The sequence below is a fragment of the Hetaerina americana genome, unplaced genomic scaffold, assembly GCF_022747635.1.
Source record: "Hetaerina americana unplaced genomic scaffold, ioHetAmer1.1.p SCAF_4, whole genome shotgun sequence".
NCBI classification, from domain to species: Eukaryota; Metazoa; Arthropoda; class Insecta; order Odonata; family Calopterygidae; genus Hetaerina; species Hetaerina americana.
In genome coordinates this window covers 105,452,724-105,476,634 of record NW_027286985.1, presented here as the reverse complement: position 1 = coordinate 105,476,634, position 23,911 = coordinate 105,452,724, and the positions used below count along the sequence as shown (strand labels likewise).

At 39.9% G+C, this 23,911-nt stretch overlaps 1 protein-coding gene across 1 annotated transcript in view; it reads right to left on the bottom strand.

The window, feature by feature from the left end:
- Positions 1 to 23,911, bottom strand: part of LOC139691980 (SEC14-like protein 2) — a 206,855-nt gene that overhangs the window by 24,503 nt on the left and 158,441 nt on the right. The window contains exon 2 of the mRNA XM_071589965.1: positions 3,717 to 3,786. Within this exon, the coding sequence (XP_071446066.1) occupies positions 3,717 to 3,786 (70 nt within the window). The remainder of the gene's footprint in view (positions 1 to 3,716; positions 3,787 to 23,911) is intronic.

The following is a 23,911-nucleotide window of genomic DNA, read 5'->3' as shown; positions in this document are numbered from 1 at the left end:
GGAAGAGCTGTTTTCCTCATAAATTGGCTCAAGAAATGTCACGGGGATCTTGCTCGAGGGACATATCAGCATTTACGAAAGACAGTCGTCAACAATGGCCAGGACGGCAGCCTGGCCATTGTTGTCCTCACCACCGTTCAACAGTTCTAAGATTAGCGTAGTTTGATACAGATTACCGCTCAATTCTTAATTCCAAAAAACATCAAGTCGACATTTTCTTTGAATCATCTATTTCTCTTGGCCATTGATTCCTCCAAGTCGAAAGAATTTAGTTTTTACACAATGACTGCCTTCATTCAGGCAAATGTACCTGATAATCGTTCATATTTTTCCTATCCATAACTTTCTTCATATCAATTCTTCTTTTACTGTTTGAAAAAACTCTTATTAATTAATCGATCCGTTCATTAACCTCCGTCATTCTCTTGCCGCGATATATATTATCAATCTTTCGTAGGATTTGCTTCGTATATGTGATCTTACCTTTTACACTTCTGTTAACATAACATTATGAAATCATCGTTATTATGATTCCAGTAATTTCTTTTCTACTGCTGTCACTGCTCATGCTTCATTACCATGATGGAGCATTCCATACATAGTACATACAAGGTATGTGCCAAAAGTAGTATAGATTTCAGTTATGTAAGTGTTCAGTTAGCAAATTTTTAATTTTTTCCAACGAATTTGAATTTTCTCATCCTAAGATTGCAAACGGTGGATCTTCCTCTGGGACGAGATCAATGTAAAGATTGGTTCATTTCAAGCAAAATAAGCTCCAGAGTCTTCAGTTTAACTGGAGGTGAAATTAAATGGAGAAATATTCAATCCAGTCTACTAAATGATTCAAACACTTTTCATAACACTTGCAAACATCGTTGTATTCGATAACAAGAACAGAGTTTACAAGAATTAAATGGCTCAATGTTGAAAATTACAGATCAAGCTCATCTTGTCAATTTATGAATGAAGGGATTATTGAAGAAAACAATCAAATGCACTCTTAATTAATATTCATAAGCGCTTCATTTAACCTAAAATTACATGGAAGTTTTTCTTGATAACCCCTTACGCATTATTTTGCGCTGTTCGCTGGTTTTTATGGACCTGCCCTCCACAGTAATATTCTTAGAATCACTGCAGGTTTTCAGTAACTATATAACTACATGAAATTACCAGAAAAATTAATTCTTCTCAACACCAAGAGTGTACTTGCAGAGAGGTCTGATCTATGTTTATGATCATCATACTACAATTAAAATAACCCGGTCAGTTTTTATGTCACTGTGGACCAATGTAGTGGTCAATGATAGACGAAGAAATTCTGCCGAGGGGTAACTAACATAGTATCACCAGTCCAATCTCTTTGGATTTGAAATTATATCCAGAAGTCAACATTTGTGCGAGCGGAATCAATATTTTCTCATGTCTAAATGAAAGAGGAATGATGCTAACTACTTCTCCCAATATTGTTTTCCCGCAGATGCAAAAAAAAAACATTCTCGGGACTCTCCCGCACGATGGCGCGTTTATGACTTTCTTCTCCCTTCCGGTAACCCCGATTTGAAACAAAAAACGATCAAACGTGTGTCCTCCACCAACAGGTGGCGCCGAAAAAGTCTTCGCTTGATTCCCATGAACTGACTCAGGTTCGCGAAGACTTCCTTTCGCAGAATCTTCACGAATAACCAGTTGTTGATTTTTTACGTCTTGCGAATATTATTAATTGACGTGACCACTCTGAATCGAAACCTTTAAGAAATCGCAAATGACAAAATCAAATGTCCAAAATAATAAAGGCAATTACTAGGCTGGGGATGATGTAATTTTTCATCACTGCACCATGTCAAAAAGGCGAATTCAAATCACGCGTCTTAAGGGATTGCAACTCCTTCCCCTTACATTTATCCCCTCGCAATCATCATGCCCTGCCAGAAAATGTCTCGGAGATAGAATTGTTGGCGACTGTGTCATCAGAGACGCCGGTGTCGTTGGGATTAGAACCAATCACTAATTAGGCAGAAGTCCTCTACTAAACATTCCACCTCGATCTCTCTCTATTCTTGGTTTGAAAAAAAACTATCGAAAAAAGTTTCAGAACAACGTATCCATTTCCGATATTGCAACAATGGCACAAATTTCTTCGAAGTACATCCCTTGAGCGTCGACACACTTTTGCCAGCGGCTTTTGCACGACTCGAAGGCTACCTCTTAGGCGGATTCCGAAGGGTCCTTGAGGGTACGACTACAAGCTTCTTTGACGGTACTTAGGGTCCCAAGGTGGAGTCTTCTTTGATGGAGGGAGGATTTTACTTTCGGGATTAGGAGAGAGTCTGCTTGTGCCAAGTCGGGACTGTAAGGAGGTTGGGGAATCGTCTCGATGACGCTTTGCGGAAGGTCTTCGTAAACAGACCCTCAACTCTGTTCTCGGTCGTACGTCAAGACCTTCAGGACGAGTTTAGCGCAGATTTTTTGCATCGCCAAATTTTCAGTAATGATAATGGTGTGCTCTGTCATCTCATCAATGCCAATATACGATATGCAATCATGCACACACTTAACCGACGGTCAGAATTCAGCACTTCACGAACACGTCAGGAAAAATTGTTACCGATACTTTTCATACGAACCTTGTATGTTTCAAATGACTGCCTCTCTATACAGATACAAAACGGAGAATTCGCAAGTAAGTTGGATAATGACGACAGTTTCTATGTGAAATCCGAGCAAGACAGGAAAACAGTGTGAAGTGAAACTGAAACGTAGTGGGACGCTGGACATCACGATTGATGAGATATTCTTAGATATGCGGTGTAAATAAAGTTAGTGATTGATATTTTTGGATGGATTGAAGTATAGGCTAAAATATGGAAAAATGAAGAAGGAAATAGAGTAGGGTAACAAAGATATTTGGCTGTGGGAAATTAACAAAAGCTAACAGCTGTTATAGACAGTTCAAAACCAACCTTAAACAAGTGGTATACCTTTAATGAAACATCTGTTTAGACCGGAGGAAGCCGTGGATATGTAACCGCTGATGGAAGGGCATCCAAAGCCCACCATTAATAAGCATGGCTCTGATGACGTGCAAGGTCATGCTAGGACGTAACGTCCAAGCGAGCAGACCGCTGGGAAAGTGCATTGGCTGGCAGAGCATCAAAGGGGCGGGCACTTGTGCACAGACCCGACTCCTAGCAAGGGAATTTCATTTGCCCCAGCGACCACTTTACCAGATCAATTGTACGTTCGTCCATCGGAGCGATTTGCAATCATTCAATGAACTAAAATGTATATCAGCGAGGGCATTTTTGAAATCTTTTACGAAACGCTAAAGGTATATAATTTAAGTATAGGATATTCTTAGAGATTCCGCTGCCAGAAATACACGAATAGATGATGAAGAGTTAAAGACGTTAGCGGAGAACAAATAGATCAGTTTGGCTTAAATTGGATTTCTATTGGCTCTGGAATAAGTTGTGTTTGTCCCCATGACAATCTTGATTTGGAAGTACAGTCAATTATATCGCACCTAAATTTATTCTGGTTCCCGACCGTTAAATGGTACCCTAGAACTCATTTCTCTCTCCAGCCAAACAGTAACGCCCGATTTTTGCGAGAAATGCACTAAGATAAATAATCAGATGGACAAACTAATCTCTCTGCATTCTGGTATTTTGGCGTTCCGTGTCGCCATCTTCCACAGTCGAGGTACTCACCTCGCAGCCAACGGAGGAGGTACTGGTCATCGCGGTCAGATCTCATCAGGTCAGCTACATTTCGCCTCAACTGCAAGACAAGAGAAAAGAGAATGGTGAGCACGGATTAGTCAAACTTTGTATAAAAAAAATGTACACGCACAGTTCGTACATTGTCAAAAGGGTATACACTAGTGATATTAATGTCATACAACAAATTGTAGGGTCGTTCAGGCATTGCATGCCCACTGCATGAATGAATGCCTGAATGCTTGCATTGCTGAGCAGGCTGCAATAGTGTTACAACGCAATATTATCCCAATCACACAGATGCAAGAGAGATCACGAATATACAAGTAGAGGCAACCAGGTTTAAAATTTCATTTTTTCTCTAACAGTAAGGGAGCAGTCATTGACGAATTAACGCTAATGAAGAAGATCTATCTTCTGAGAAGCTTAGTGTGTCATCATTATGTTTATAACCAATCTGCTATTTCATTGCAGACCTTAAAAGAAGCCAAAATTACCATCACCGTCGACTCGTCCACGACTGTAAATCTACACCTACTTATCTTACAGCAGTCTCACATGGGCAGAGAAGTATTTTAAACTGAGATATTACAGTCTATGTAAGCTAATTATTTCCTTCGTTTGATGTATAGAACTTTATTTTATAAACTTATATAGTTATTATTGATGTTCCATGCCTGGCATGGAATTGCATGCTCCCACCACACATCCCAACGATGACCTACAGGGTACTACGTAATTGTAGAGGGAGGGATTACAACTTACCGCCCATCCTTCTCTAAGTGCGTGCATATTAAGCGATGGAAAATTAGAACAATTTTTTTTGATGAAGTCATTATGATTCTTCATTAATACCATCCAATGATTAATCTTTTCTCAGAAGTAATGCCAAACGCAATGGATAGAGTTTACAAACTTTTATTTTTAATAACACCAGGTGGCAATTGAAACTTAGTCATATCACCGATACGTCATCGACTTATACACAAGTACCCCGCGATTCACCAAAAAGGTCTGTGGCAGGGGGTGCAAGCACCGGGATGGCTGGATGAGAGATGAGGGAGAATATGGGAGGGGAAGGGGAAAAAGGAAAATATTTAGCAAAAAATTTTCCAATAACGTGCAAATTGGTATAGATGCTGGAGTAAGACTTAATTCAAAGCAAGGGTTAATTCCCCAAATAAATTATTTATTTTTTATGCGAAAAAAAGGAAATAAAAATGAACCACAACCATCATAGTCTTCGCCCTTAAAGTCACGGACAGGTAGGGAAGGAATGTGACACACCGCTGTCGGCTGTGAACGGCGTGAGGCCCCCAACAGAGAGAGGGATACGAGGATTTGAAGGAGAAGCTTGAAAGCAACAAACATCTGCAACATACAGAGTGTGAAAATTAAGGAAAATATGCGAACGCATGCGTCGAAAAGTAGCAGCGACCATTTTTTGCACAGCAGCCGTTGTTGTTTTCCCAAATACACCCGTGCTATACGTGGTCTGCCTAATAAATACGCGAACTGGTGCAATCTGGCGGCCATGACGCAGGCTGTAGCCCCACCCACTAGCGGCGCTAGTTGCCTGAGATCGAATAAGCCGTCTGTGCTTGGCGGATCGTCGAGCTGTGCGTATGGTGCCAGTTATATTAGTTTCTGTTGTCCTTGTTTTTACTGTTTGTCGATGCAACGGAGCAACGAATCAGCATCAAGTTTTTTGGTGAGATGCGGTAAAAGTTATCAAGAAATTACTGAAATGTTGACAGCCGTTTACGATGATAATTCCTTGAAGAAAACATCCGTTTTCGAGCGGAATAAGCGTTTTTAAAATGGCTGACAAGACGCCACGGATGATCCTAGGTTTGGACGACCTTCAACCACCGGTGTTGACGACAACATTGATCGTGTGCGGTCCCTTGTCCTTACCGATCGTCGAAAAACTGTCCGAATGATAGCTGATAAACTTAATTTAGGAAAATCAACTGTCCAAACTATTTTAACCAAACAATTGGGTTTCAAAAAAATGTGTGCAAAAATCGTGCCCAAGTTGCGTTGATTGTTCGCCAGTTTCCGGCAAAAAATTCAATCACTTTGATCCTTGATCATCCTCCTTATTTGCCAGATCTCGCCCCCTGCGACTTTTTCCTATTCCCAAAATGCAAAAATGTGATGAGGGGGACATCACTGGGAAGATGTGGACACAATAAAGCAAGAAACGACGAGAAAAGTAAAAAGCCTACCTACTGAGGACTTCCAAGGGTGCTTTAAACAGTGGAAAATAAGATGGAATAAGTGCATAGCAACGAATGGAGAGTACTTTGAAGGGGACAAAATCGATGTAGACCAAATTAAGCAAAATAAATTTTTATGGCCTCAGTTCGCGTATATATTGGACAGAGTTCGTACGCCGCGTTACGCAAAACCGGTATCAAAGAATCAAAATGCACAATCCAATGCATCCTTTTGGCATTTCAAGCAATCTCGTTCCTTGCGATGAAATTGCATAATTCTCTCGCCGAGGATAGACTCAAAACAATCGACTCAGGAGAGAGGAGAGAGAAAGAGAGAGAGAGAGAGAGAGAAAGTTGGGTGTCAATGTCTTGTGGCGATGAACTCCTCTGGGATGGAGCGAGGGTGATTCTATCGGGAGGGAGGGAATTACGCACGATCTCGGAACCGGAAAAACCCGTATTCATCGCCGTCCGCATGTCTTTGCGCGGAAACTCCTCCCTCTCCCCCCTCCACTCTCCTTTCTGACCCTGAATTCGCCTCTTTTTAAGGTCACCGCCAAAGGACACGCCTACATCCTCCCCCCCTTCCGGGGAACGGACAACATACAACTATAGGGCATCAAAAGAAAATCTTAATAATCTGGGGAATAAAAAGTTAAGAAAAAATGATTCGGTTCTTTCTGATCTGGAAGTCCTCGAAATTGGCATCCATGATCGATACCAACACAAATAAACATACATCAATCCGCGTCTACAAAAAACTTCAAGCATTTCAATTCCATTTGATTTTCAACACATTTGAATTTTTTTGTAAACCGAAAGTGTTAATATGCCCTAAAAAATTCTTAATCAGCATTTGTACAATAGGTGAGACGAAGCCATTTGATTCATGACCTGCATCAATATTTAGCGTTAATTAAAATAAGACCTGCTCTCATGGGGCTAAAAACTATCTGAAATAGGTAACCATTGACAATTGGTCATGGAAAAAGTTTCCTAGTACTACTCATTTAGACAAACTCTCAACGTTTTTCTTTGTTCTTCAATTAGATGTTGCTATTCAACTAGTTTGGATACATGTTGGTTGTTTCTTATGATATTCCTCCGTACCTAGTGCTGCGTTATGCTTCTATGTAGATTAATTTTGTTATGAAATTCAGTCACAACCCCTGGTTAATACTTGGGAATTCTTAAAATAAAGTATTTCTGTAAATTGTTACAAATCGTCAAGACCAATACACTTCCCTGAATATATAAAGCCAAATAGAATTACTCAATTTTGTCTTGTGCATTTCAATTAGCTCTAAACAATATTCCCTCATGGTTTAAGTTATTTTGTAATAATTTCAATAGTGTGACACACTCATTATGGTATTACCATTTTCGATTCGAATCAATTGACATCCACCTGCGGTCCCTCCCTCCAACTACGCAACTGTGATACGGTGCTCAAAGGCCGTGGGATTATTAAGGAGAGGCACACCAGACGATATCAAATTTAAATTGAAAAGTCTTTTCTTCTAATGCTTTCAGTCACAATCATTTACTGGAATTGTATTCAAAGCGGACATTTTAATTAAAAAAATTCACTTTCCGATCACGATATCATTCCATAAATGTCTGGAGTCAAATTTTCTTTCCGTTGTTCTAGTTTACGTTCGTGACGTATTTTGATTTTACATCGAGTGTGCTTTGCAGTAAGTATGAGATGTTCCGTAAATGTTCATACGTATTACGCGCCATTTCATTCTTAAACGCCTAAATCTCCTTGTGATATATTATGTAAGAGTACATATTACATAGCTCGTACGTGCAGTTTGCAAAAGAGAGTTAAAAATGTATTTTGGTATATAATGTGCTCCTAATGGAATACGTGGTCCACTACTTCAATGCCAGTGGATAGAAGGTAGAGGCAAAATAGACAGAAGGAGAAGTTTTTAAACTTTAGAATGACAAAAGAAAAACATTTCGGCACGGAACAGTCAAAATATAATGACATCAACTTCTATTCGTAGACCGAAACAGCTTTCACCCATTAAAGTTAAACAACCCTAATTTATTTTGACGTTCTGTTGCTAGAGAGATGAATGCAGTGTCGGTGGATTGGTGTTGCGGGGTTCACTGGTGACTCTCACCATGCCCACATATCCCCTTCAGTCACTTTGACGCTTTCCACGTCATACTAGTTCACCGTCAGTTGGTGCTACGCCAATCTTCCATGCATTATCAATGCTGACAGTGCACCCGTCCATAGTTCCATCCGACATTGGTACGGTGATCTCTGTTATCTACAATAAGGCCTCGCGTCTCAGAATGGAGTTTTTCGATTGCGTTGCTTCTCCTTCACCTGAACAGCGTTTACTTAAGATGGCCTTCACTCTCTCCTGCAGCGGACTATGCTACTTCTAAATCTCAAATACAAGAATTGAGAAAAAGAACATCTTAGTGAGGAAATCATTTGCCGAGAAAGGGATATGTCCTGGACGATTTTAAAACTTCGATCCGTTTCAAAAGTTCCACGCACTAGTCTCATTTATTCATTATCCTCCGAAAACCTTTCGTATATTAAAAATAGATTCTTGTGCCGCTGTATTCGAATTATATCCAGAAAAGTTTTAATTTAATGCTAAAAAAGAAACGTTCTTCAGGTATCCATTTTCCTGCCAGTTCATGGATTATCGGATGACACAATACTTATTGTTGAATTACTCATGCACACGTATGTATGTATATATATATATATATATGTATATATATATATATATATATATATATATATATATATGTACAAGGTCAAAGCATATGGGTCAGTGACTCCTTATACCCTGATGGAGGTGACTGGGACCCCCGAAACATCGAAGTGAGCTTTGTTTGTGTTAATTTTTTTATGTATTTTTAAATATAATTAATAATAAGTGCGCACATTATATATGGTGTTTTTCGGGGTGACGACCATGCGTTGGATGCACATATAATAGTGCAATTTTATTTTGCCATCTTATTTTTCAGTTCTGCTTGTCCTGTCTCATGATTCATTTTTATTCCCTTTTATTAAACAGCTATTACCTAATTTATTAGGTGAATTAACCCTTGTTTAAGTGTTCCTCCAGCATGTGCACAAATTTGGACGTAATTTCATAGTTTTTTAACGAATACTTTTCCCTTTTTCCCTCCTCTCCCATATCCTCCCTTATCACTCGCCCTTTCCAGTTGGTTCTTGCACTCCCTGCCAAACACCTTTTTGGTGGATCGCGGGGTATTTATCCCGATGTCAAAGAATAACCACGGTAAGGTCATAGGCTATACGCAACAGATTATCGTCCCTGCTTCATAATGTGACATACTACCTTGATCAAAAAGTTCCCGGAATAACCACCGTGTGGCGCTCCCATCGTTCCGATTTGAGTTCTGTTTTTTTGTTAAATTGGTACATCTGTTGTTGATATTCCCTTTAAATCTTAGTGTCATAACTTGACATTTGCAAAAGTTACGGTCGGTTTTCGGTATGTCCATCAGTGCTTCCTGCGATTTTTCCATTACTTCCTCTCGGCTGCTAAAACGCGTTCCCCGTAATGGTTTTTTAACTCGATTGAACAGAAAGAAGTCACAGGGAGCCAAATCAGGTGAATTCGGTGGCTGTTGGATGGTATTTGTTGCATTTTTCGTCAAAAAATTACGAATAATGATAGCACTGTGCGACGGTGCGTTATCATGGTGCAAAACCCACGAGTTTTCTGCCCACATTTCTGGTCTCTTTCGGCGAATTGCTTCACGCAAACGTCTCATAACGCCCAAATAATACTCTTTGTTTACTGTCTGGCAAAAATTCATGATGCACTACACCGTTGTAATCCATGAAAACCGTCAGCATTGCCTTCTTTTTTGACTGAAAACGACGTGGTTTTTTTGGTCTCGGCTCATTTGGTGAACGCCATTCACTTGCCTGATGTCTGGATTGCGTGTCGTACTCATAAACCCACGTCTCGTCTCCAGTAATGATCCTTTTGATGAATGTGGGATCGGATTCAGCCTCGCAAATCATGTCTTTTGCGACGTCAACACGGTCTCTTTTTTGCATGAAATTGAGGTCTTTCGGCACCAACTTTGCTGCTACACGACGGAAACCCAAATCATTAACCACAATGTCTTGGGCGGATCCATAGGCAATGTTCAAGTCCTCCGCTATTTCTCTGATGGTTAATTTGCGGTTATTGACCAACATTTCTTTTACTTTATCAATTTTTTCACCGACTTTCGATGTCGATGGTCTGCCACTGCGTTCATCATCTTCGATTGACTCACGACCACTTCTGAACCGCTCGTGCCACTGGTAAACGACCGTTTTTTTTTTAGAGAATCGTTGCCGAAACACTTTTCCAACATTTCCAACGTCCGTGCGCCACTAAATCCGTTTTTTACGCAAAATTTAATACAAGTTCGTTGTTGCAAATTTAAATCCATTTCTGAAATTGTAAAAAATCGCCAACACACACAGAGATAGATGTACTCTTGGCTACGTAACTTTTGCAAATGTCAAGTTATGACACTAAGATTTAAAGGGAATATCAACAACAGATGTACCAATTTAACAAAAAAAACAGAACTCAAATCGGAACGATGGGAGCGCCACACGGTGGTTATTCCGGGAACTTTTTGTTCAAAGTAGTATCTGATGTCAAGGCGAGTCACGGCAGCGTAGTGCTGATTTCATTAGTTTGACCTTCACCACTACTTCAGTGAAATCAAGGATAATCTCGCTTCCTCCCCCTTCCGCCGATCATTACTCATCCAAAATATCGTCCCGGAGGGTTTTCCTTTCTAGAAATGCGTGACTGCGCTCAACGTTGCCCCTTTTCCCTTAGGAACGTCGCCCGGGAGCATTCGGTATCACGTGATCCACACATTGTTCCACGACACCCCCGAATATTTTCGGATCGTGCACTCGTAAACGTGTGTTCGTGAGGTTTTCGCGGAGGCGGTGGGTAGAGGGAGAAAGTTGGCCCAAGGGCCGAGGAACGTGCACTAATTGGACGCCCGTCTTACTTTTCGCGAGGGACGACGGCTCGCTCATCGCTGTCATCTCGGAGGGATACGTCGCCCCGGCGACCAAGATTTATCGCGCTCCCGAGTCAATCTGGACCACTCCACAGCCGTCGTCGAATCTCAGTATGTTGTGTATTTATGGGCTCGAAGAAGCACCTGATCTTAACGTAGAAAGACGTTACAGCAATGGGTGCATACGCATAGGCTAATGAACCCTGCTCTCGCCAACCGATGCAGTTGCCAGGAAGACCTGGTCGATAATGCGATGTATCGATTGCGAAATTCATGTAAAAGCCCACCGAGATATTAATCCCCTGGGCAATGCGATATAATGCTTGAGATATTCTAAATTATGTGACATATCGCCATATAGAACAATATTCGTCATCTTTTGATACCAATCAACATTATGCAAAATTATTCGATACCATACGATGTCATGTAACGTCCAATAAATAGTTAAGGTAATATATCGACTCTAGGGTAACACCTACATAGTTGACACTGAAATACGACATTCCATTTCGAACAAAGCACGGGAATAGGACCTGTGACTTCTTCGTTTCCACTAAAAGGATCCGAAGTCGTCGAATTCACTTGATCTCGTATTTTTCGAAAGACAGGGAATACAAGAGACAGATGCAGGACTTTTACAACATTGAGTGAGATCCTGTGGCGTAATACTGTAGGTAATCGATTAAAAAGTTTGCATATTATATTTAGCTGAATGTTTTTTATTCATTCCCATATTTATTGTCTTCAAATTAATACCCCTAAATTAAAAAAGGGTTTATCCAAGGAGATGATAGAAAATGGAGAATATTTTTTAAGAAATCATTTCGCTAATGTAGTAAAAAAATTAGATTAAGTTTTTTGATCGACTAATATCTCCCCTAAGATATTTGACAGATAATGAGGAGAGGGGAAGCGAGATCCTCATTTTTCAACTCCTTTTTTAACTCCATAACGCGGGGAGAACTCTAGATTAATTTAAATATTTCTCGTTGCCCAGCCATATTTTACTTTTCTGAAATATTTACATAGGTTGACATTTTGTACGTTTATGAAGCAGATTGACGGTTCTTTTTGGTTATTGAAGTGTCATAGGAGACCAATTCATTCTCGAAGTCCATCTACGTGTTCTAAAACGGAGAGTTTAGGGCTGGATATCCGTAGAAAAGGGGTACGAAAGACGGGAGAATTCAATTTTCAGTGTAGTTATTATTGAATGGATCTGAAAACTGATTTTTGAGGCAAGAGCTTCGGTTTTGGAGGAATGTGAAATGCGAATTGAGAAGGAGACAAGATAAAATACATTGAAGCGGGAGGAATACTGGCGAAGTCTCGAACGCTGTGGCCGAAGAGATGAAGTTACTATAATACGGCCGAAAAAGGCAGATAATACGTGTGAGGGGAGGAAATATTGGCAGGAGTGGGATGTTGAGGACCGTGGCCGGGGGGAAGTTGTTCTGAAATGAAGAATAGGCTGTTTGGGCAAAATAAAATAGATAGGAAACATACAGAACTAAAGAGGGCAAAAATTGCGAACCAATGGAAGTTCACGCGATACTTAGCAAGAAACATACAGTCGTTGGGGACCATTCAAAGCCTATCTAAAATAGGTAGTTCATCTTTGATGACGTATATTAAGACCGGGTATTGTTAATAAAAAAAAAACTTTTACACAAAAATGATATTGACTCCTCGGCCAAACACCATAGGGCAGAGAACCACGCGTTTCTACGGAAACGTAGAAATGGAGATAGAAAATATTGAGCAATTGTATAAATAATGGAGAACAAAAGGCAAAACTACAGGTTCGGGTAACACGCTCAGAAAATGTTGGGAATGGATACTGGCATTGTACGTTCTTATTCAATCGTTACGTCACTTATTTCATCTAGGACTCAATAAAATAAAAGAAACGTTTATCCATTCCAATTATATTCCACAATCTTATGACCAAGACAAACTTAAAATACCTTTAATCGAGTATTGACAAGACACTCTTATCCTCCGCGATATTCCTTATCACTTGGCGCGAACCAATTATACATTTAATGGATGACATGTGAGAATAACTACTGATCCACGGCAGTTAGTTGCTAAAGTTTTAACTGTTCTCATCAAAGCTATTTATGAGCATGAGGACGCCTCGTGAAAGTCGATTCAAGTTTTGGAGATGGATTACTTGTGGCGTACATTTGCATTCCTTTCATCGCGTCGTGCAAAAAGGTATTCGGTGGTGCCAAGATCGGGAGGAGGGGGAGAGCATGACACACAGAGAAGAAGAAGAATAGAATGAAGAAACTAATACCGGACACGTTTTCACGCACGTAACCTCTTGAGAGGAAGGCCGCTTTCTTCCACCAGAGGCACCGCCCGCGGCTTCCCTTAGAGATCCGAATCCAAGGCGTCCCGTAGATTGGGTTGCGCTCGGGATGCCCAAGGCCGTCGCACGGATTTGAACTCGGTGCCCGCGAATGGGTGGTTAAACCCCTCTCCCCGCCAGGCTAATGCGACCTTTTCATGAAGGTCTTGTCTATTATTTATAAAAAAGCAATTTATCCTAAAAATTTCACCTGAGCATCCATTACCATCGATTTACCATTCATACATTAGGCATTTTAAATAAGTACGTATTCCACAGGGTATATTTGTCCATATATTTTCATTAAAAAACACCTTTAAACATATACTATTATTAGTGACTACGATGGTATCGTCACTAAAAAAGAAGTTTACTCAACTCTATGGGAAGAATTGGCCCAGTGTTTCGAAATATTTGTAATATTTAACGAATGGTGGTGATATTCTTTTGTGAATACGTTTCACGCCTACCCACATAATTTCATGGTACGCGTTTCAAGTAGTAGTAGTTATTAGCGGAGGATACGGACAGCTGAGGTCGTCTGCGCATTATCCATAATAGGGTGGAAAAGGAGGAAGGGTGAAGAAAAATCCAGCGTCGTCATCAGCCTACTCTTAACGAAAGACGCCAAGGGTCCGCAGTTCAGCGTCCCATCCTACGGACGGCGTACTCACTCAAAATGATCTCCACCAAGCACCACGAGTCGAGATACCACTGAAAAATAAGTGCCGTCTCCAGGATTCTAACTTAGGCCCTCTCGGTGGGAATCCAGCACGTTAGCCACCGCACCGCCTCCGATCCCCACGTGCTTCAAGTCCAAAAACTTCTCAATTTCTCGTTAACTTCCTCTTTGACTCAAATGCGTTCACATTATAAGAAACTGGGGGAGATGGCGCAGCAGTAATTTTTAACACACTAGCATGCGTTTCAATGCAACAATTTCAGAGTGTAAAAATCGTTTGCCTTGACCGGGATTCGAACCAGGATCCCTCAGCCGGACATCGAGGGAGCAATGTTTCCCACTAATGAAGTTAAAACCATCTGATCATCTTTAGCTGCCAAAGAAAAATCATTTCATCCTGTATATTATAATGATTTCAGCAAAGCAAATATATTTTCGGACCAGCTTTTAATTAAAATTGGAAGGATGCATTATTAGCAATGATATTGAAAATGTATTATTAGCCCCATTGTAATACGGAAGATGAGGTCATGGAAATCAAATTAGAGAGATTTGGTGTGGAAGAGAAAGATTCAATGTCATTTTCCCTGCTAACGATAAGGGATCGGGATAATATTGCCCGAGTGGGCCCAGGGGGGGAAGTATTTTGGTCTAAAAGTTATCTGGTGTGTAAATCACACCCCGCCACACACCCTCCACACATCCACTAGGGTGTGTGGCGGAGGGTGTTTGTGGTTGTTTCCTTGTGTGGATTTTCGCCAGGGTCTTCATGCCTGAAATCCCGAGGTTTTTCCCACAAAATTATATTTTGTGCTTATTCCTTTTATTATATATATATATATATATATATATATATATATATATATATATATAATGACCCTACCATTATTTTCTTTTACATCTCTTTATATTTCCTCTTATTATTATTACTGTGGTTATGTACTTGAAGGGTTAAATGGAAGATGGGACATTACGGTCCCAATGTCGTCCGAATAAAGACATTTATCATCCTATTATCTAGTGGTGGCTCTCAGGGCACTATGTAATAAAAAAATATATTAATATAAAACGATAAAATATAAGTTGAAAATTGATTGCTAATAATAATGAATGCCGATCGCTTTATTCCCCACCATTAAAGTTACCCTCAAAGGTGCGTCATTTCCCAACACGTCATCAATCACTCACTCGCACTGTCCATCTTTTCCCCCCTCCTCTCTCCTCTCCCCTTTCTTCCCGTAGTCTCTGCTTCCCCGCCTCCCCCCTCCCGAAAATTCCCCTCCCTCACACTTGGCCGACTTCCAAGTGTCCCACATAATCCGCCGAAAAAAAAACGCATCGCCGCTCCTCTCTCCCACCGGACTTTCGTTGAAGATGAATTGGCGCTCCACAAAGTGCGACAAATCTCTCTCTGCGAATGGCACCGGGGTCAATAAACCCCACGGACTCGCACGAGAGAAACAAATCGAATTCGAAAATGATAACAATAATAAAAAAATCGGCTTTATTCGGGCGAGATTGAGACTGTGTCAGTCCCTTCTTCTATGTAGTCCATCGTCAAACATTGAATGAAAATAATTACATTTGCTTGCTAAATAATATAAAAAATAACTAGATAATAGCAATCGATTTACAATGAATATGCATGAGTACAAAAAGTGTAGGAAAATATGCAAATTTGTGGGAAAAAAATTGAGGAATAAGGCTTTTTATCCATGAAGAAAAAAAACCCACTGCAGGAAAACACCCACACAAGAGGGGGGGAGTGGGAAAAATCTGCGAAAACCTACAGATAAATTATTTTCATGTTTTAATCAATAAAAAATAAATATAATTAAAGCAGTGAATGAAAAATAAGAGAAGAAAATTTAACAGATATACATGTGGACAAATATTAATTAAAATAAATTTAGGATCGACAAATACTAAAAAAAACGTCAAAAAGGGTGTCCAAAAAACTCTTTCACATAACATCGACTATTGATAATCTAGAAGCACTCACAATGATCAATGGTAATCACGGAATGAAACAGAATCCAAAGAAAAGCAACCAGTTTCCCAAAAAATCGTCGTGAATGGGCGTAAAGCATCGCAAAGTCATTGGAAGGCCTTGATTGAGTTACAATGGAAACGCTAAGTTTACATGCGCGACATTAATGTTCGGGAAAGCGAAATCAGCGAAGTTGAACGACGAAACAGGGGGACACGGGTTAATCCAACGCCGCATTATATTGAAAGGCGAGACCACAGTGATAAACTGCGGAACGGATCGCTGTGAGGGATCATATTTCTCTCTAGGTACGCGGGACCACAAAAATGGGAAATAATAATCTGCAAAAATACCATAAAAGTAACTTCAGTGCATGGAAGTTTACCACTGCCTTCCTCACAGGTTCTATGCGGCTTGCAGAATAATATGTAGACATATCTACATCTACTTAATACCCCGTAAGCCGCCGCAAGGGCATGTCGCGGGTAGTGTCAAGCCACCACCCGTAAGAGTGAATAGAACCACATGCAAAACCAACAAATTCATGGCAAGCTAAACCCGCTGTATGATTGCAAATGTACCTCCATGTCTCCAAGCACAATAGTTCATCCAATTTACCTACAATTGTACTCCGCGTACAGAGGTCGTTTGCTATGGCACGTTAACTCGATCGTTGCTCCAGATCGGATGTTTATGGAACTGTGAGATCTTTACGGTAGAAACGTTTCATTCCGACTGGAACCCTTCACCAAGCATCACCAGTCCATGATGTAGTTCCTAATTCTCGCCATGTAATTTGGAAAGTGATGCTATTAGTACTCCTCTCGAATACGACAGAAGAAACGGGTAGAGGCTGACAATCGACGTTCATGACCTCACATCACGTTTGGAATGGTCTTTTTACATCCGAAGCAGGAAAGAATAAGACACTGAAAGACGTTGAAACAATTAAGTAATGTTACCAAGAAACTTAAGACTGGAAATTCAGACATCATTACAAGAGATCACTTTGTTTTTTACGAAAACTCAAAAACTTCACACTGGATCCGTCTCACAAGGACTTGTTTAAAAATTTCACCGAAAAAAACGACGTACACGTTCCCCATCCAGCCCAGACTCAGCGCCCCGAGTCTGGGCTGGATTCGCTTCCATTTGTTCGTTCAAACGAAGGACCTCGGAGGAAAGAGTTTTGGAAACCATTGAGGAAGTGATGAATAACGATGGACTATGACGCTGTGAAACTGGGACGGATTTTATTTCTCTGGACGGAGAAAATATCAGTTTTTCGCTCTCCAAAATATTTGGAAAAATTAGATGATTAGTTCAAATCTATATATCACCCCGCAAGCCGTCGTTAGGGCGTGTGGTGGGGGATGTTAGGCCAATAACCGTAAAAGGGAATAGAACCACATGTAAAACCAACAAACTCATTCCAATCTACACTCACAGAGGCGAAAGCAAGCATGTATTTTTACATATTCATGTAAAAACCTTTTCACCTTACACGCCTGCAAATTTTCACTCAGTCAATTTCATGCCAAAGGCATCGACAGTGTGATTTTTTCGTATGGCATAAACAACAAATATTCCAAGAAAACCTAGTAGGTCAGGAGGGCAGTGATGATCAAATTGGAAATTGCAAAACAGATTCAGGGTTTCGTTCCCTTCCTCGACGCGGCTTTCGACCTTAAGACAAGTAAAGATAAGAAGTAAAATCTCGTTTCTACGTCTGTTTCTCCCGCATATACTATTAAAGACTTCTATCATTCGGAAATTGTATCATTGGATAGATTTATCAGGTCGAATACATCTACATGATGCCATGAAAGCTACCAGCATGGAGTCAGGAAGCGGTTGCATCCATACTACAAGTGGTTTTGCAAATTTCATTCGCACAGAAAGGTATATTCGATCATTGAATAATGATTTATGTTTCCTACTCCATGACAACATGTTCACTTGAAATAGCGATTGATGGATCGAAAAGGCGTGGTCCAGGCGAGGCCCGCAATTGTGGCGTAGGCGGTCGAAGTGGGCCGAAGGGGCCCCTGGGGCCGGCCGACGTCAGTTGAGCCCCTCAGGTCTACTATGCGTGTCTTTCCAAATTTCGCTTGCAGGGAACCACACACTCCTCGGCCTATTTCCTATTCATACTCTCAAAAACTCCACCTCACTCACGCCGTCCAAGACGCCTAATCACTCTTCCGCATCTTGCCTAATCAACCTTTTCCCTTCTAATACTGTCCATCCCTCAGCCTAAGCAATACCATTGAATCCACTACTTCCACCACCACTGAAGACCTCCTTCCTCGGTTGACGCCTCCCCACCCCCCGCTGACGAATTCCTCGCTCTTCCCCTTGCACGCCATCGAAACGCCGCTTCGTTTGTCTGGATGAGGAAGCGAAAAAAGGAAGTGTAAACTTTCCACTACGGCGCACATCATCATCATTTCTCCATAAAAAGGAATTAGCAGTGTGATTGTGAGATGGGAGGGAGTGAGGAAGAAAGATGCCGACTCAAGAGCGCATTGGAGAAGGGGATGGAGGCAAAACTAATGGGTATATTTAAAAGGTTTGCACTAAAAGCATCTGTAACAATTTTTTCCTGGCGTGTGTACGTGAAGTGCTGAATTCAGACCGTCGGTTAAGTGTGTGCATGATCGCAAATATTATATTGGCATTGATCAGATAACAGTGCCCAACATTATCATTGAAAATTTGGGGATGTGAAAGATCTGCGCTAAATTCGTCCCTATGGTCTTTTTTGACGGACGACCGAGAACAGAGTCGAGGGTCTGTTTGCGAAGACCTTCCGCAAAGTGTCATCGCAACGATTCCCCAACCTCCTTACAGTCCCGACTTGGCACCAGCAGACTATTTCCTAACCCCAAAAGGTAAATCCACCATTCATTAAAGGACACCGCCATAGAACCCTTAGTACCGTCGAAGAAGCTTGCACGCGTACCCTTAGGGACCTTCCGGAATCCGTCTACCAGGTTAGCCTTCGAGTCGTAGAAAAGCTGCTGGGAAAAGAATGTCGACGCTCAAGGGATGTATTTCGAAGAATTAGAGGCATTTTAGCAATATCGGAAATACATCTATTTTCCCGATACTTCTGACACAAAGCATGAATTCCCCATGCATAACCGTCTCATTAAGACGGGAAAGGAGGGCTGAATGGAAGGGAATACTACGGGGGAAGGACATTAATGGAATACTGCTCCAAAACAGCTTTATTGTACTGTAATGACTAATTATTATTGGATATTTTATAATATACCCAGCAGTCGTCTATTTACTCGGTGAAGTGCGGATGGTGAGGAGTGTTCACTTTTCCGTCCATTAAATATTTACATTTCACTTTAAATTTCACTGAATAGTCGATAAAAAACAAATTATTTACATTAATAACATAAAAATACTCTGTAAAAAATTAAAAGAGAGCACAGAAATAAAACAAATGACCATTTTACTTTTGTTTGCAGGAAAGTTAAAAGCAAAAAGGAAGAAAAAATATTATTTTCTGAATATTTCCTTGGAAAAATAAAGAAATGCTTCTTCAGGAGATTAATGACGCAATGTATTTCTATCGGGTTTAATTTTATGAAGAGTGCAAACGGAAATCATTTTCTCGTTAATTTTTTTGTAACTCCATTTTTAAGTTGACGAGTACTTTGTTCAGTGTTTGGGATTGACTTATCATTATAACACTAATTTTCAGCTATAACTGGAAGTTAAATTTAAAAGTCAGCCTAATGAAAAATTACTCAAATCGGTCTGTATAGTTTCACGTTTCTACTTGAGTTTCTAAAAAAATGAAGCTTCATGTGTTCGCATGTTAATTTTATATTGGGACCAAAATTTTAAGAGGCATTTCATCGACCAACGTTTATGGTGAAAGGTAAAAGGTGTGAAAGAAAAGAGAAAGGTGAAAAGTAAACAAACATAATGGATTTATTGCAACTTTATAAGTGTTGAGATACACACACGTACGATCTGCCCAAGCAAAGAAAAGTGTGTGCTTTCTAATAATTTTCTTCATATCGCCTCAAAACGGATTTCTTAGGAGTTTCATCATTTACTTATGCACTGCAATTGCTGTTTACCCCAAATACGAACATACATATGCAATAATTAACAAGGAATTCCAGTGGCCTTACTGCTCTCGCTAATTTGTCATTAAAACAGAATGGCGTGTTTCCATACCGACTGACATACCAACCGATTTCATTACTGCTTATGCACGAACGCGCAAAGAGGTTAGCAGTGGCGGACCTACATCAACTTAATTTTAATAAAAACATGGGTCAGTGCACACAATTTGAATTATTTGCACAGTGCATTCATTTCAAATCTACCGCATATACTGATAAAAGTACATATTTATTATATTTTTACTCCGCAATAATAAAGTAAATATTAATGGCACCACGTGATAATTATTTTGCAATCAAATGACGTACGAAAAAAAAATGACACCACATTCGACATTGCGCGCGTATGTGTGCGTGTATACATTCATATATATTAACTCACACAAATGGCAATCAGTATGCATTAGAAGTTACAATAACCGTGAGAACACAAAGATAACCAGTGTTTAATAACCACTTCCATTCGACTATTTTACAATTACTTGATATATGTAATTGGTCAGTAATTTAATGTGACTGTTGAAAATGGTTAGAAGGAAATGGTTCCGGGCATTACTTGGCGGAATTGCTTCATGTTGAAAGAATACAACCAGGTGATTTTATATCCATTATTTATTTGGGCGACCTAGGTTTCCTAAAAATAAATTGTGCATTAGAATTACGATTTTTATATTTTCTTTCATTCAAAACATTCAAGTATTTATTTTAACAGAGGATCAAAATAAGATATTATACAGGAAAATTATTTTATTCCAAAAATTTTAAAGGAGACCAACAAGTTCACTCACCCTTGGACTTTATTCTGCCGCTACAAAATAGAGACAGGCTAAGGTTTTCACAATCTCTTATTCGCACGTAATCGGTCACCGCAGCAGGATAATAGGGAAAACTCACGAAGACAATGAAATGTTCTCCTTGCATTAATAATGGTTTTTCCGTCGGTGGCATTAGGGCTTAAAATCCCGATCCGAAGGAAATCCATAGAGTTCAACGCTTTCTGGAGCAAGAGAGCGGCACAGTGAGGGGCCCAAAACGGTTTGGATTTGCCATTTCCACCTGAAGGTGTCGCTGAAGCGAAAACGCACCCCGATGTTTTATTCTTCGATAAATAATCGGGCCAGAATAATAACAAAATGTAATTTGGGGTAGTGCGAACACCACGCCTTTCATGGGGAGCACATATCAGGACAATATGCGGATCCGCCTTAAGGATACTCGGCTTCATCAAACGGAAAATGGCGGGGAAATGTAATGAGAAAGCAAAAGAGGTTTTATTTCGTTCTGGCTACGATAAATTTAGAATATGCCGCAACTATTTGGGATCCTTGGGATAAAGTTTGGAAAAAAGAATTACATTAAATCAAGAGAAAATCCGCCAGATTCGTGGAAAATTGTTACGATAAGAAGGCGAGAGTTACAGGCTTTTAGGGGAATTAGGCTGGGAGCCACTTGAGTTGCGAATATAACTAGCGAGACTTGGACTTAAAGAAAAGTTAAGAACAAACGAGTTTAATAATGACACCAATGGAATTTTTATGACCCCGCTCTATTTAGGTGGGTCCGACCACAAAGATAAAAAAAAGGAGATAGACTACAGTACAGATAGATGTAAATACTCATTCTTTCTCCTGACAATCATGTATCATAATAGTAAGAAACCAAAGTGACTATAGAAGTCTTAAAGACATTCGATTTACAAGTCAGTACAAGATTAAACGCTGCGTAGACAAAATGTATTCGTAGGTACTGTATTGTATGTTAGTTGATAGTATATGTAATTGCATACATGTAAGTAATGAAGGTTTTCGCATGAATACCGTTATTCGCCTCTGTGGGCAAATTTGTTGTTTTCCATATGATTTTATTCTCTTTTACGAGTGGTGACCAAACGCTCACCGCCACACGCCCTTGCAGCAACTTGCGAGATATTGTGTTGGTGTAAATGTAGAAATACCAAAATGCTCTGCAGTAGAACGCGGAGAGGGAACTTCTAAAAACCTCTACCAACAACTCAAACGGCAATAAATATTTCGGTTGACAAAGGAATTTGAATCATACTGTCATCGAATTTTGAAAACTAGAGGTGATTCTGAGAACAGGCTATCTTCTTATGGTAACATAAAAATAATTTAAGAGGTTAATGAAGTTGAGACGGTAGATGAAAGTCACTCTTTGCTACAATTGACGATCCCATGTGAAAGAGTTCGTAAATGGAAAGGTATGCGGCTACTAACTCAAAGACGATGACGGCATCCCAAGGTGAGAGTCACACCTCGAACTAGAATACATTATATCCGAGGTTTACTTCCCCAGATCGTTGATTTGGCCCGTGGAATTAAAAATCAAGATAAGCTTATTATGATGCAAAAGTTAATCGAAGTCCAGATTCGAAAAATAAAAAACTCCCCTAAGTTATGTTCAATTGAATCAGAGTCCCTAATGGGTGTTTCACTTTCGAGCGTGAAAGAGGAATTACAACCTTGAAGGAAGAGCCACTTTGAAAACGATATTTAAAAATTTTATCGTCTTCTAAATGGAAGGAGGTAGATGATCGGGCTCTTTGGGAGAAACATATGTTTTGGAATAAACAGTGACACTTAAACGGCAAATATTTACCTTTTGTGCAATGGTTCCGGTGAAATTATACCTTCTATGGGGAATGGGAAGATTGGTGCGCAAGTAAAATGAACCCGAATGTCCATGGAAGGAAAGAATCGCTCATGAACAACAAAACTATGGGCACTAAAACTATTGAGAACGTGCTCTCCAACATGGAAAAACACGTTAAATATCTTACATATGTGATGTTACACGATGCCATTATGTATTTATATTTTATGTTCACTACTATTCTATGTCCGTATTAAATAAAATGAAATGATGGGCGAAGAAGTATTTTAATCGACGTCAGCTGTGATACCTCTCCGGCAAACAGGGCAAGAACAAGCGGGGCACGTCATCACCGACGAAGAGTCACTCAGAACTTCCGTAACTGTTAGCGGGTGCCATCGAATATGGGTCATTAAACTTTTATAGAGGAAGGTTTGTTTCATTCATGCTTCATTTTGGTTTGGGAATTTAAGTACCTAGTAGTCATAAATATTTTTAATTAGGCTAACCAGCCGTAAAAATAACAGGACCTGTATATTTAAAAGGAAACATGGAGAATAGGGAAGTAAGCGATTTTTAAACACGCTACTATAGTAAAATATGGGTTCATGGACATCCTAACTTGAAGGATTATGGGATGTAATCTAGGTTTCAACTCAAGGCATCCTCGAAATATTAATAGGAGCCGATTTAAAAGGAAAAATTCGTGAGTGTTGTCGATACCTATGTTCAGACCTGTTGTCGATACCGTTATCCAGACCTGTTGGTATTTCGCATTTAACATTACGAAGGATTTACTTATATATGTGTACATAATTATGTATATATACATATAATTATTAGTACTCTACCGATTAGGGCAGGTTTTCAATGGGCAAAATGGGCAAGACCTAGAAAATCGTACGAAAAGATATTTACATAGCTCTTTTAATAAATCACACAACTTGAAATGGGGCACTGAATCCCTCTTCATCTCCGTATCCCACTCTCAGACCCACTTCCTCCTTTAATTCCATCCACCATATGCTGAAAAGGCAATAATATTCTAAATGTCCATAGTGGAACGGCCTCCAGGTTTGGTAGCTTAAGAAACTACTTGCATATTGAGATGGGC